Here is a 14,054-nt window from a genome sequence, read left to right as displayed (position 1 = left end):
ATATATATAAACTCATACAGACATAGGGTAAAAATTAATAATTAATTGATAATTAGTAATTTTACCAAGTAGTTCGGTGTGTTAAAAACCATTATCGGTAAATATATAAACACAATTTAAAATTTAGGGTTCAGCAAGTATTGCTTCACCACACACCGAAAATAAGAAATAGCAGCCAAAACTATTATTTCTCTACTAAAATACAACTCCTTAAAACAGTAATACTCGCAAACTACAAAGGTAAAAAAAGGAAAAAATAACGAATCTACAATTAATCAAGGTCGGGTAGATTCGGCTGCTGTTGCTTATTGTGTTTATTTGGTTAATGTATTTTTGTTGTTGACTTATCTGTTGTTACGTTTGAGCTCTTGTTCGAATTGAACTGTCGTCGTCGTTTTGACCAGTGGTCAATTAGTTCTTATTTCATCAACCCTGAAAAGGATGAAAGACAAAGTCAGCCTTGACAAAATTTAAACTCAGAACATACTGACAGATGAAATGCTGCCAAGCCTTTTGCCTGGTAAAAAGACATACAATGGAAATGCAGACTGGACTAGATGCACAGAAGGATCCTACCAAAATTTATTAGATCAAGCAAGGGAAGACATCATAATAGCCGACCTAAGGATAATACTTATGAAGGCTCAAAGCAGAAATCCCCTGGTAAAGATAGAGTGCCAAATTTCTGGCTCACATCACTTCTGCGCACACACGAAAAGTTAGTTCAGCTATTCAATGAGATTATGAGAGATCCTAACAAAATTCCTGATTGGTTAGAAAGTATTACTTCCCTACTTCCAAAGAATAATGAAACCAAATTTTCCCAAAACTATTGGCCCATAACCTGTCTATCTTCTTTTTTTCTAAGGCTTCTTGATTCCTTGGGGGAACATAGGACTGCAACAACATTTTTCCAATAGACACGGTTCTGGGTGATCCTCTTCAGCTCAGCCTACGTCATTCTGGCTGCCCTCACCTCTATGTCAAAACTCCTGCACCAAGACTTGTTTTGGTCGGCCCACTTTTCACTCCTCCTGTGGGTTCCAGTCAAGGGCCTGCTGGGTGACATTTGGTGCAGGCTTTTGTAGTGTGTGGCCTTACCATCCCCATTTTTATTTCTTGATATCTGTCTTGATTGGGGCCTGTCTTGTCCTGTCCCACAGTTGTTCATTGGGGACATCCTCTGACCACCTGATGTTAAGGATGTTTCTGAGAGCTCTGTTTGTGAATATCTGGAGCTTGTGGTAGTTAGTCTTGGTCACTTGTCATGTTTCTGAGCCATAAAGTAAAACTGACTTAACATTTGTGTTGAAGATCCAGATCTTATGGTGGAGTGAGAGGGCTGTTGATCTCCAGATTAATCACACGGTGTTGAAGGCATGTCAGGATTTGTTTATTCAGCATTTAGTATCCTTATCTGTCCTGCCATCTTTACTGACTACACTGCCCAGTTAAACAAACCTGTCAACATCCTTGATATCCTCCTAGTGTAGTCGCACTGGGTCTTGCTGTCTGTTGCTCACTCCCATGGCCTCTGTCTTCTTAATGTTGATCTGGTGGCCAGTCCACTCTACTTCTTCTGCAACACATTGCTGCTTGTGAGAGAGAAAAGTGATGTCATCTGCATAGCATAGGTCTTCCAACTGTTTATCGAAGGTCCACTGGATGCCTGTCTTCTTGCCTGCTGTGGCTTGTTTCCTGATCCAGTCAACCACCATCAAGAAAATCGTTGGTGAAAGCAAACAACTCTGTCAGACGCTGGTTTGCACATTGAAGGGTTCTGCCAGTTTCCTGCTCTGGATGGCTTGACAGGTGACATCTTCATATAGCTGTTGCATGATGATGAGGAATTTTTGTGGAAACCGTTAATGGTACATCAGTCTCCAGATGACATCTCTGTTGACACTGTCAAAGGCCTTCTGAAAGTCGAAAAAGACTCCAAGAACTACTCAATGATAATCCATATTGTCGTGTTGTGGTCTGTGCAAGATGATTCCCTTCCAGTTACTGCAGGATGACAGGAACCCTCTCTTAGGCAGCTTTACCAGGTGTTCTTTCATCCAGTCTTCTGGCACTCTCTCCTGTTCCCAGATCTTCTTCAGGAGAGGATGCAGCATCTCAGTTGAAGTCTAAATGTCTACCTTCAATGCTTCAGGTAGCATCACATTAGGGCCTACTTCCTTTCCCAACTTAAGGGACTTGATGGCTTTGGTGATCTCAGTGCTGGTTGGTGGGTTGGTGTTGATGCCTAGGAGCTCGGTCGGTTGTGGGATATTTGGCAGGACTGATGGTTTAGGTCTGTTTAGTGTTTCCTTAAAGTGTTCTGCCCATCGTGCTTTCTGTTCTTCACCTGGGATAATGTCTCCATTCTTGTCTTTGACTGGACGTCTTTGCCATTTTCAGTTTGTTTTCAGTTTGTTCTCCGATGCCATGTCTGCCCATGAACCATTCTGTCTTTGTTGTCTGTTACCACTTTTGCATTCAAGTCTTCCATAAGGATCTTCAGATTGTAACTGTGCATCTCTTCACACACTTATGCACTTTTTCCTGCCTCATATAAGGTTCGGATGTTCCAGGTCCCTATCCTGGCTTCAGTCTTAGTTGTCAGAAGAGTTGTCGGTGCACTGGCTTCCTGAAGGCTTTCACCAGCTCGCATCATATGCTCTACTGGAGAGGAATCTTCCCTGACCACGTCGTTTGGGAGTGCTGTTGTGGTTTCTGTAACAGGTATTTTTTTTTTTACTAGACTGTTAACCCAATGTTAAAACTCCCAACCTGGAGGGCCAGTTGAGTACTCTTCATCTAGTCTCTACCCTTCAACCTGTCTGGCTACCAGGAGACAAATCTCTTGCCAGCATAGCTCTCATGGTTATGGAGACACACAAGCCCCACAACCAACGACAAGGTGGTACTCATCTGCAAGGAACCTGTCTATCTGCCGCTCATGAAATTTTAACACCCATTCTCATGGAGAAAACATACACCTTTATGGAACAGAATGATATTTTCCCCACTGAACAAAAAGGGTGCCAACAGGTCGCATATGGAAGCAAAGATCAACTCCTAATCAATCACATGATCCTTGAGAACTGTCTTAACAAATGCAGAAATTTCAGTTCTGCATAGATTGATTATAAAAAAAGGCCTTTGACAGCATACTGCATTCATGGATCTTGAAATTGCTGGATATCTTCAAAATTTCTCCCATAATTTCAAACTTTCTGAAGCACAACATGTCAGGGTGGAATGTGAATCTCCAATTATACCACTCTAATGAAGTACTGAATACAAACGATATTAATATCAATTATGAAATTCTCCATGATGACTCACTTTCACTTCTAATTTTTTGCATAGCCCTAATACCCACTACAAGTGAACTTAACAGAACAGAATATGGGTATAAAATTGGTGATAAGAAAATAAGTCATCTATTTTACATGGATGACTTAAAACTCTAAGTCAAAGATGATAATGAGCTTGAAAGTCTACTGCGTACTGTGAAAGAATTCAGTGATGACATCAGGATGGAATTTGGTCTTGATAAATGTGCCAAGGCCACTTTCTAGGAAGGGAAATTAAAGACCTTACATTTAGTAATATTAGATGTTGACACAGTTATAAAATAACTTGAGCAGGAATAAACTTACAAATACCTCAGAATAAATGAGGGCTCTGGCATTCAGCATGCAAGCATGAAAGAGAAAATCAGGAGAGTTACAGGAGAGTTTGAGCAGTCCCAAAATCGGAGTTAAATGTATGTAACAAGATGTTAGCCATAAATTCCTTAGCAGTTCCAGTTGTTATTTACAGTTTCAATGAGTGAAGTAAGGAAGATTGACAGGAAAATCCATAAGCTGCTGACTTGCAATAAGATGCACCACCCATAGGCAAACGCAGATAGTCTTTACCTTCCCAGAGCCCAAGGAGGTCGAGGCTTGATCCAATTTGAAATCTCTTACAAAACCATCACAGCTGGACTAGCCAAATATCTTGAGACATTTAACAATTGGATGCTAAAACTCGTTAAGAACTACAAGAGATGTAAGAAGCTTCATTCTGTTGTGAAGAAGAGTAAAAGATTTGCTAATGCATTTATGCATAATATTCAGATTGAACAGCATAGTGGAAGTGCAGCAAGTGCAAAGAAGGTGAAATCAATGGCAAAGCAAAAAGCATTTGAACAATTGGCTGATTATTGGGAGCAAAAACCTCTGCATGGCAAATATGTGACCTGTAGCAAACAAGCTGATGTAGACCAGAAGCACACCCATCAGTGGATATGGTGCTCAGGGCTAAAGGCAGAGAGCAAAGGCTTTATCTTAGCTGCTCAAGATCAGAGCTTTTTTGACCCAGAACTACCAAGAAAATGTGATGAAAAATAGAGTAGACCCAAAGTGATGATACTGCAATGATGAGATTGAAACAGTGGACCACCTAATCTCTGGGTGTAAGGTTTTAGCACCAGTAGAGTATAAATCTAGACATGACAGAGTTGGCCAATATCTACGCTGGACAATATGTTGGCATTATAAAATCAAAATTGCTGACAAATGGTACAAGCACCATCCTGAAGCTGTAACTGTGAGAGTAAACATAACGATTCTTTGAGACTTTCCAGTAAAAACAGACAGGACCATCAAAGCAAGGAGTCAGTCACCAAATATTTTTCCTGGTGGGCCAGATAACTGATAGAATACCGAGCATGGGCTGCATAACCATTTTGTTCAATACAATACAATGAATACACAAAAATAAAGACAACCAACATATTTATTTACCAAAAAGTTATCAAAGAAGGTGACGTTAGCAATAAGTTATATCACGCTCACTGCACACATATCTGAATCTCAGAAACTAAGCAGCAAAAAAGGTTGGTGAGATTTGTGAAACTGATGTTTAGCTTTTAAGATATCAATGTTTGCTTTGGAATTGCTGCATCCAACCAAGAGAATTGCTTTCAAATGTTTATCAGTCAACCTCATTCAATGTGCTGGCTTCACATACTACATTTTTGAAAATGCTTACTCACAGACATAAGTTGTTCCAAACACTGATGCCATACCAGAGGCAAATGAACTCTCATTGCAGGTGCTTACCCAAAAGGTACAATGCAGCGGCAGGCTGAATCTAGCTCGTGGGCCGTAGTTTGGTGACTCCTGATCAAAGCTAATAAACCAGGTTTTGAAATTAATAAAATCTGTTTATTGGTTGACATGAGCATACCTTGTGATCATAGTGTCGCAGCAATAGAATTTGATAAGCTCAGGAAAATATCACAGTTTACTGATTGAAATCGAAATAATGTGACATCTCAAGACAGTTACAATATCAGCAATTGTAGGAGCTGTTGGAATGATCCAAGAGCAAACTGAAAATTATTTGAGGATGATCCCTGGCTTACCACCCATGCAGGAAGTGCATGGATGGTATTGAATTTTCTTTCCTTTTCCTCCTTATTTTCTTTGTTTTCTTTTTCATTTTTTCCTTTTTTCTTCTGTCTTTCTTCTCCCCTTTTTTCTATCACATGACTTTGTAAATGAACAATCTAGTGTGTTTATTTTAATGGTCCACCAATGTATACAGTCAGTTTCATTACCTTAGGTGTTGGGAAGATACTCGGCAAGAAATGGAAACAAAACTGAAAGAAGATGATAACAAAAATAAAAAAATTCCGTGATGTAGTACCAAGCAATGGCTTTCAGGATTCTGATCTTAACTGATTGAAAGTGTTATCATGTACATGTTTTGTCTTGGTATAAAAGATGGGCTACAGCAAATATTCTGCTCAATACCACAGATTTGCTTGTCAGTTACTTGACCTAGCATGTCCCTTAGTGGCTGACAATATGTGCATCTCTGATCACGAGCAGGAGTGGTGGAGGAGCATCATAGCCATGTGTTGAGAGGAATCTTTAGGTTCTGAATAATTCACCTCTGAAAACCTGGGTGCTTCATTCATCATCCTTAAACAGACCTTATTCAGGGACCTTTTGTGCAGGTTGGGCTACTTGGCCTGAAGAAAATTCTAACTGGGTCCCACCTGCATGGTCATGCACTGTTTATCATATGAGATCACCATGTTGTGCTCATATGGTTGTGTAAATTTCATAGATAATGTGCACAATTTTTTTTTTCCGTTTGAGCACTTCTTGACATCATACATTCACCAAATGTATTAAGAACATCATATCCATTTTGTACCTCAGAGTGTCTTGGTAGTTCCCAGCAGATAATGTGTAAATATGGCAAATACCAAGAAAACAATTTTTTTCAAAATAATAATATTTAGAGAATAATTAAAATAAGGGTATGCTACTAATAATAAGACCAGTACAGAACAAACCCTGGAAATAATAGTAAACACAATAATAATTATGGCAATGATGATGGCAGGAGTGTGGTGAATAGAGAAAATGAAATAAATATAAGATTGAAAACCCTGTGATAGGGAGTATAATGTTGCAGTAGGTAAGGGCAGAGTCACTGGCAATAAGACTCATGTGTCAGTTGTGATATTAGTAAAGATAATGACTTGTCATTTATATGGTTGGAGCCTGAAATTGGAAGGAGAGGGAAAAGATGAGGAAAAAATGTCCAGACATAAATCAAAGTATTTACCAGTGACCCTCGACCCCAGCAACGGAATGATAGGGGTAGGAAAGCACACAGCATAGAATGAGTGAACCAAAAACATAAAATTAAGTTGAATTACATTGAAGTTAAATGAAATTAAATTTTGGCATGGATAAGTATTATGTAAGCAATAATTGTTAACTAGTTAGTAAATTAGTTAATTAATGCCAGTGTGTTGAAAAAGTAGAGAGTAAATAATGCTACCACTTGAATGGTGATTTAAGAGACCAAAGTGTAATAAAATTGAAAGTATTATGTTAGTTTGAAATGAACACCTCTCATTTTATGTGTGTGTGTGTGTGTGTGTGTGTGTGTGTGTGTAATCATCATCGTCATCATCATTTTAACATCCACTTTTCCATGGTCAAATGGAGTTTATTTAGGCAGATTTTCTACTGACAGATGCTATTTATTTTGCCAATCCTTACTTGTTTCCAAGTAAGATAATATTACCCCATAACCACCAAACATATTTTCAAAGAATATTAAAAATTAATGACATTGCTTGTATAAGAGTAGTACTGATTTACAACTATCATGTGATGTCAAAACAAAGAGGTACAAATATACACACTCAGAAAAACTTTTGCTCAAGTACACAATGCAGAACTGGTCTGAGAATTGAAGCCATATGTATATATGTACAAGAGGCTTTTTTTCAGTTGATGCCTACCAAATTAACTCATAGGACTTTGGCTGACCTGCAGTTATAGTAGAAAGCACTCACCTAAGGTGTCACATTGTGGGACTGAACTCAAAACCATGTGGTTGGAAAGTAAACTTCTTAATCACACAGCTGCCTCTATCATATACATGCCTATATTTACTTACATCTCCCACAATACCTATGCCAGTATGGAAAATGGATGTTGAATGATAATGACAGACAGACAGATGCATACATACGTGCATGCATATATACATACATACATACATACATACATGCATGCATTTGTTGGCACTCCGTCGCTTAAGACGTCGAGGGTTCCAGTTGATCCGATCAACGGAACAGCCTACTCGTGAAATTACCGTGCAAGTGGCTGAGCACTCCACAGACACATGTACCCTTAACGTAGTTCTCGGGGATATTCAGCGTGACACAGTGTGACGAGGTTGACCCTTTGAATTACAGGCACAACAGAAACAGGAAGTAAGAGAAAGTTGTGGTGAAAGAGTACAGCAGGGTTCGCCACCATCCCCTGCCAGAGCTTCATGGAGCTTTAGGTGTTTTCGCTCAATAAACACTCACAACGCCCGGTCTGGGAATCGAAACCGCAATCCTATGACCGCAAGTCCGCTGCCCTAACCACTGGGCCATTGCGCACATACGTGCATACATTGTGCCTCCACTGGGCCATTGCACACATACGTGCATACATACATACATACATACATACGTGCATACATACATACATATATGTATCTGTCTATCTATCTATCTATCTGCAGTTACTCTATCCAGATTACAAGTTCAGGCTTATCCCTGTAATTATTGGGGCACTAAGGTTATGTAACACGCTACCTAAGTAACAATCTTGAGAAATTAGGTTTCTCAAAACCAGAAAGGAGAAAGCTGATTTGAAGACTACAGATCCAAACCATCACTGGAACTGTAAAAGTCTGTAAAACTTTCCAGAAATTTATCATTTAAGTATATATGAACATGTCTAGATATGCAAGTATATGCATGAGAAGACACATAAAACAAAACTACATACATACATACATACATACATACATACATACATACATACATACATACATACCTTGTTGTTGATGTTGAAATTCCAACGAAGAAGCCTTGGATCTGGGTTAGAAACTAGCCCTTTCTCTATTGGCAAGAAATCTTGAAATAAAACTGAATAATGACATACATAATGATTTGGGATAGAGGAGAGAAACTGTGTGCAGTTGTGGAAATCAGCTGCCTAGCGGATATTAACATAAAGCTAAAGATGAGTGAAAAAGGAAATACCTATGCTGAACTATTGAGAAATTTGCAGATACTCTATTCAGATTACAAGTTCAGATTTATATCTGTAATTATTGGGGCACTAGGATATGGAACATGCTGCTTAAATATCAATCTTGAGAAATTAGTTTTCTCAAAATCAGAAAAGAGAAAGCTGATTCAAAGATTACAGATCCAAGCCATCACTGGAACTGTAAAAATCTGTAAGACTTTCCAGAAGTTTATCATTTAAGTATACATGTGCATATCTAGATATGCAACTATATGCATGAGAATATCTAATATAAAACAAAACATAAAAACCTGCACATATACATACATACATACAAAAATACCCTGTTGATGTTGTTGAAATTCCTATAAAGGAGCCTTGGATCTAGGTTAGAAACTGATTCTTTCTCTATTGGCAAGAAATCTTGAAATAAAACTGAATAATCACACACATGCATGCACGCACGCACACACACACACATACACACACACATACATACATACATGTATATAGTGAAGACACATGATCTAGTTGTTAGGGTGTTGCGCTCATGATCACAAAATCATGGTTTCAATTCTCAGACTAGCTCTGCATTGTGTACTTAAGCAAAGCACTCTATTTCGCATTGCTCCAGTTCACCCAGCCATAACTGGGTAACCCTGTGACAGACAGGCATCCTATTTAGGAGTAATGTTGGTCTACTTGCCTAGTCAGTGGGGCAGCATCACTCAAAAGTTACAACAATGCCAGGAAGTGCACTGTGACAGTTGTATATAGCAATATCTGATAGTCTGGTCAATGTCAATACAGTGATACAGGGATATTTGTATATATGTGCCTGTAGATGCAAGCTTATGGGTAACTAAACATAAAAGAATACTCAATTCTAATAGTAAAATTTATAGATTTATTCAAACTAAAAAGCTTAAATTTGTTACTATACTCTGTGTTGTATATGTATATAAATGTATCAATGTTTTTATTTGGCATTGATATCTATTCTAGATGCTAATGAATGTTCCAAATCAAATGGTGGCTGCCAACATATTTGTAATAACACACAAGGAAGCTACCACTGTCAGTGTAGACTCGGTTATAAACTTATCAATGGTAAAAAATGTGTAGGTAAGTTATCTATAATCCATCATTTTTTTTTTAATCTTTTGTTTTCGTTGAATCATCTCATTAATAAATGTATTTGTCTTTTATACTCTACTGGCCTTGTTTGTCTAAATCTGTGGTTCCATTAAAGTGCAACTGCATCCTGGGACTTAATTATATTACTAAAGATGAAAGTGAAAAATATTACCTAAGAGGTTACAGAATAGATAAAGGTGCAGCTATTATATCAAGTTAATTCATAGGGTGTTTTATTTTATTGATCAATCACAATGAGAATTTATTAAACAGTGATGCAGTTAATAAATTTTCTATCTATCTACTGCTGTTACTAAATTACTATCAGTCTTTGAAATGTTGATTTTGCTGGTTTTAGTTTATTGATGCTGTTAATTAAAGTCATAATAGTAATGTTACTACTAAGTATAGAGCCAAACAGTTTTTAAATCCCTATAGAACTTCGAACAGTCATTTTCATTATAATAAAATCATGAGTCTTTTTTTATTAAAAATCTTGTTATTTGACTTCGAGTAATTTGTGAGATTAACCATTAGTTTTCAATATTGGTGCAGAGTGTTGAATTGGTGATCAAGAGGTTTGCAGGAACTGGAAATTTTGTGATGAGTTTTAAGATACTCATTGAGTTTATCTGTCAGTTTCAGCAACATATCATATAATATGCACATGATGTAGTGAACAATTGGCATTTAATGGCATTTCTTCACATCATGTAATTATATAGATACATGTAATGTAGACAAAAATTTGGAATGTGGACTTAGATTCTCATAGAGTTGTGATGTTAGAAATAAAAGTATAGTTATTGCGATGAGTGTGAAAACAGATGAGAGTTCCAGATTGGTTGTGACTAGAAGCAAAGGAACTTCTAGCAAGGTATTTACATATGTTTCAGTTGTATGTAATAGAAAGGTAAGATTTTGTTAAAGATAGAATGAATTAGAATTGATCCAGACAGAAGAAAGTGAAAGTTGTAGAAAATTGCATTGCATGATGGGATGTATGGAGGAATTGAATTCATTTGATGGGCAAGCAAGTACAAGACAGGAAAGCAAAGGTGTGGCTGAGGGTTTGGGATCTACAGTAGCAGGCTGAGCCTTTTGCAGGTTTCTAATTCCAGATGCGAAAAAAAACATGTCAAAGTATCCTCCAAAATATAAATAATAATTTTTTTTTTTAAATAAAAAAATATAATTTATATCATAAATTGTCACAAGCATGGAAATCGGTAAAAATCAAAACAATGATGTACATGTTCATTCTTAATACGTTCCAGGAGATTCATATACACAAATGCTAATCACTGTTTTTTTGTTTGTTTGTTTGTTTGTTTATGAGAACAATTTCTTTCAGATAGTGCATGTTCACAGCATATTCAATTCATTGAGGTAAGGAGACTTTTTTGTGTCTCTTCAGTATCTTGGATCAATGAATCTAATCAAGAATTTTGGTTCTTATTTATAGAAATCAAAAAAACATTATTTGCTAATTTGTACTGATGTCTGCCAAACAGATATTAAATCATCACATGCATTGGGAACAGTGAAAATCAAAACAATGCTGTACATATTCATTCTTGAATCCAACAGAAGAACCAGCTATCCTAGAGGAGAATTAATTGTATGATAGATAAGGCAATTAAGGATATGAAGGCAGAGAAGCCCCTGGTCCATCAGGAATTACTATTGAGATGCTTAAAGTAGCTGGTTGAATAGGATACAGCTTAGTCACCCAGATAGTTAATTAAGTTGTACAATAAGGTGTCAAACCCAAAAACTAGTGTAGCAGCATTATACTCAACTGTTACAAAATTAAAGGAAACACCTTAGATAAAGTAATTACAGAGGTATCAAATTGCTGGACCACATCATGAAAGTTACAGAGTTATAACCCAATTAATTAGGAACAGAAATAAATTAGATGAACTGAATTTTGGTTCTGTGCCTGGGAGAAGTTCTGATGCCATCTTCTTAGTAAGACAAATGCAGAAGAAATATTTAGCCAAAAGTAAATCATTGTACTTGGCATTTGTTGACCTGGAGAAAGCTTTTGACAGAGCTTCTCACTCTGTGATCTGGTTGTCCCTAAGGAAGCTAATGGCAGACAAATGGCCTGGGAGAGCCATGCAAGCCATGTACAAGACTGCTGTTATTAAGGTGGGAGTTAGCTGCAAGTACATTGATGAATTTAGAGTGTAGGTAGGAGTTCACAAGGTTTCTGTTCTCAGTCCCCTTCAGTTCAGCACAATCCTCCTGGCCATAACAAAAGAATTTTAAGACTGGCTGCCCTTCAAAACTACTATATGCTGATGAAGTAACGGAGGCTGGCTTCAAGAGCAATTCACAGTGCTTGAAAAGCCCTAACACAGCAAAGTGAAGTTCTGAAGGCATCACACTTATACCTCCTATACACACTGGACTCTGCACCCAATCTGCCCATATCAAGCATTCCCCACACTCTAACTATCTGAGAGTAGAATCAGCACATATTTCAGGCCCTCATTTGTACTACCAATTACTGCCTTCTCTTACTGAAACCACTTCCATCCCTCATTCTTATTAACCTTCCCATACAACTTCCCACCAATCACCCCTTTTCTGTGTCTTCAGTTATCTCTCCCTCCCCTCAGAACTACATCCTAGGTCTGCTATACCACATCTTTAACACCTTCTCTGTCTTATCATTTTCAACACTCTCACATATCCTCCATCAAAACTTCACCCACCTGCTACCTTCGTCACCCCATTCTCTATAGCCATTCTCATGTACCTCTAACATCCATCTCTGACACTGTACATCTCCCTTCTCTTCCTTGCTGTTCTCACATCCCACACATCATCTCCCTACTTTCTGATCTTGCTGCTCTTTGCACTGCCAGACACTTGTTCTAGTTTCTGTATCATAGTTTAGCCTTCAATGTCTAGCATAAAGCCAACTTTCCCTCTGTCAAATACACTCCTGCTCAGTCAAAGAGCTGTTTCCATTTCCTTTCTTTCCTTTGTCATGCAAGTTACTTGGTGACTTCACTAATGCCAAAGTCACAAAAGAACACCTAGCTCACACTGTAAAGTAGTTGACATTAGGAAGGGTATCTAACCATTTCAAAGCTGACATTGGGGCCTGATGCAGCTCTGCAGTTCACTGGATCCTGTATAATAATCCAGCCCATGCCAGCATGGAAAATGGATACTAAAGGATGAAATTGTAACCAATGCTGGTGTCACATAACTGGCATGTAAAAAGCACCTTTTGAGGGTTGGGCCTCACGGAGGCAATGATGAATGACTGAGACCTTTAGCATTATGCTGTACTTGAGAAGAAGACCCATCAAGCCAAGTAAAATCGCAGTCATAGCAGATACTAGTGTCGCACAAATGGCACCCATGCCAGTGGTGTGTGGAAACACTCATCACACTCTCAGAGTGATTGGCATTAGGAAGGGTATCCAGCTGTAGAAACCATGCCAAATCAGACTGGAGTTTGGTGCAGCCTTCCAGTTTGCCAGCATAGACAATGGATGTTAAATGATGATCATGATGATGATATATATAGGAGAATTCACGAAAAAACAACAGACGAAGACAGGTGGTGTAAACAACAAATGGATGTATTAGTATAATGCTTGGAAATAGAGAAAGTCTTTAATGTTTTGAGCCTACACTCTTCAATAGAAAGGAACACAGAAAGAAATAAGGAGAGAAACAAGGAGAGAAAAAAATATGTGTAGTGGTCAGTGATCTATCATGGCGAATGCCGGACAGAAGGATCACACAGGAGAGTTAAGAAGAAGGGGAGATAACAAAAATGTAGTGATCCCAAAACAAAGGTGCGTGTGTGTGAGAGAATGCTGGTAATCTTAACGTATGCATGTATGTATGTAGGTCTGAAGGTGTGAAAATGTGGGGATGGGAATTGGTCAGTGCTGGTGTGTGTGTGGTGGTGTGTTGTGAAGTGGCATGTTGTGTGATATGGTGTAGTGTGGTGTGAGTGTGTTGGGAGGTGGGGAAGGCGAGTGGGAAAAGCATGGGTGGGGTGTGGTTTAGGCTGAGGGTAGGGGTAGAGGTAGGGTATGTGGGTAGGCAGAGGTGGGGTGGTTGTAAGGGATGGGAAGGAATGGGAAGGTGGGGTAGGAGTGTGTAGGAGTGGGATGGGTTTATGAGGGAGAGCTGGTGATGAAGGGGGAAGGGGAAGGTGGATATGAGAGAAGGGGAAGGTGGGTATGAGAGAAAGGGAAGGTGGGTATGAGAGGAGGGAGAAAGAGAGGAGAGAGTAAGAGAGAAGAGAAAGAGTAGGGGTGAAGAGAAGTAAAGAGAAGT

At 38.4% G+C, this 14,054-nt stretch overlaps 1 protein-coding gene across 1 annotated transcript in view; it reads left to right on the top strand.

Moving 5' to 3' along the window:
* Window positions 1–14,054, top strand: part of LOC106879572 (fibrillin-2) — a 276,076-nt gene that overhangs the window by 48,913 nt on the left and 213,109 nt on the right. Inside the window, exon 5 of the mRNA XM_052968473.1 lies at window positions 9,606–9,725. Within this exon, the coding sequence (XP_052824433.1) occupies window positions 9,606–9,725 (120 nt within the window). The remainder of the gene's footprint in view (window positions 1–9,605; window positions 9,726–14,054) is intronic.

Source organism: Octopus bimaculoides, chromosome 6, assembly GCF_001194135.2.
Source record: "Octopus bimaculoides isolate UCB-OBI-ISO-001 chromosome 6, ASM119413v2, whole genome shotgun sequence".
NCBI classification, from domain to species: Eukaryota; Metazoa; Mollusca; class Cephalopoda; order Octopoda; family Octopodidae; genus Octopus; species Octopus bimaculoides.
Note: the sequence above shows the minus strand (reverse complement) of the source record. Positions and strands in the feature narration are given on the sequence as shown.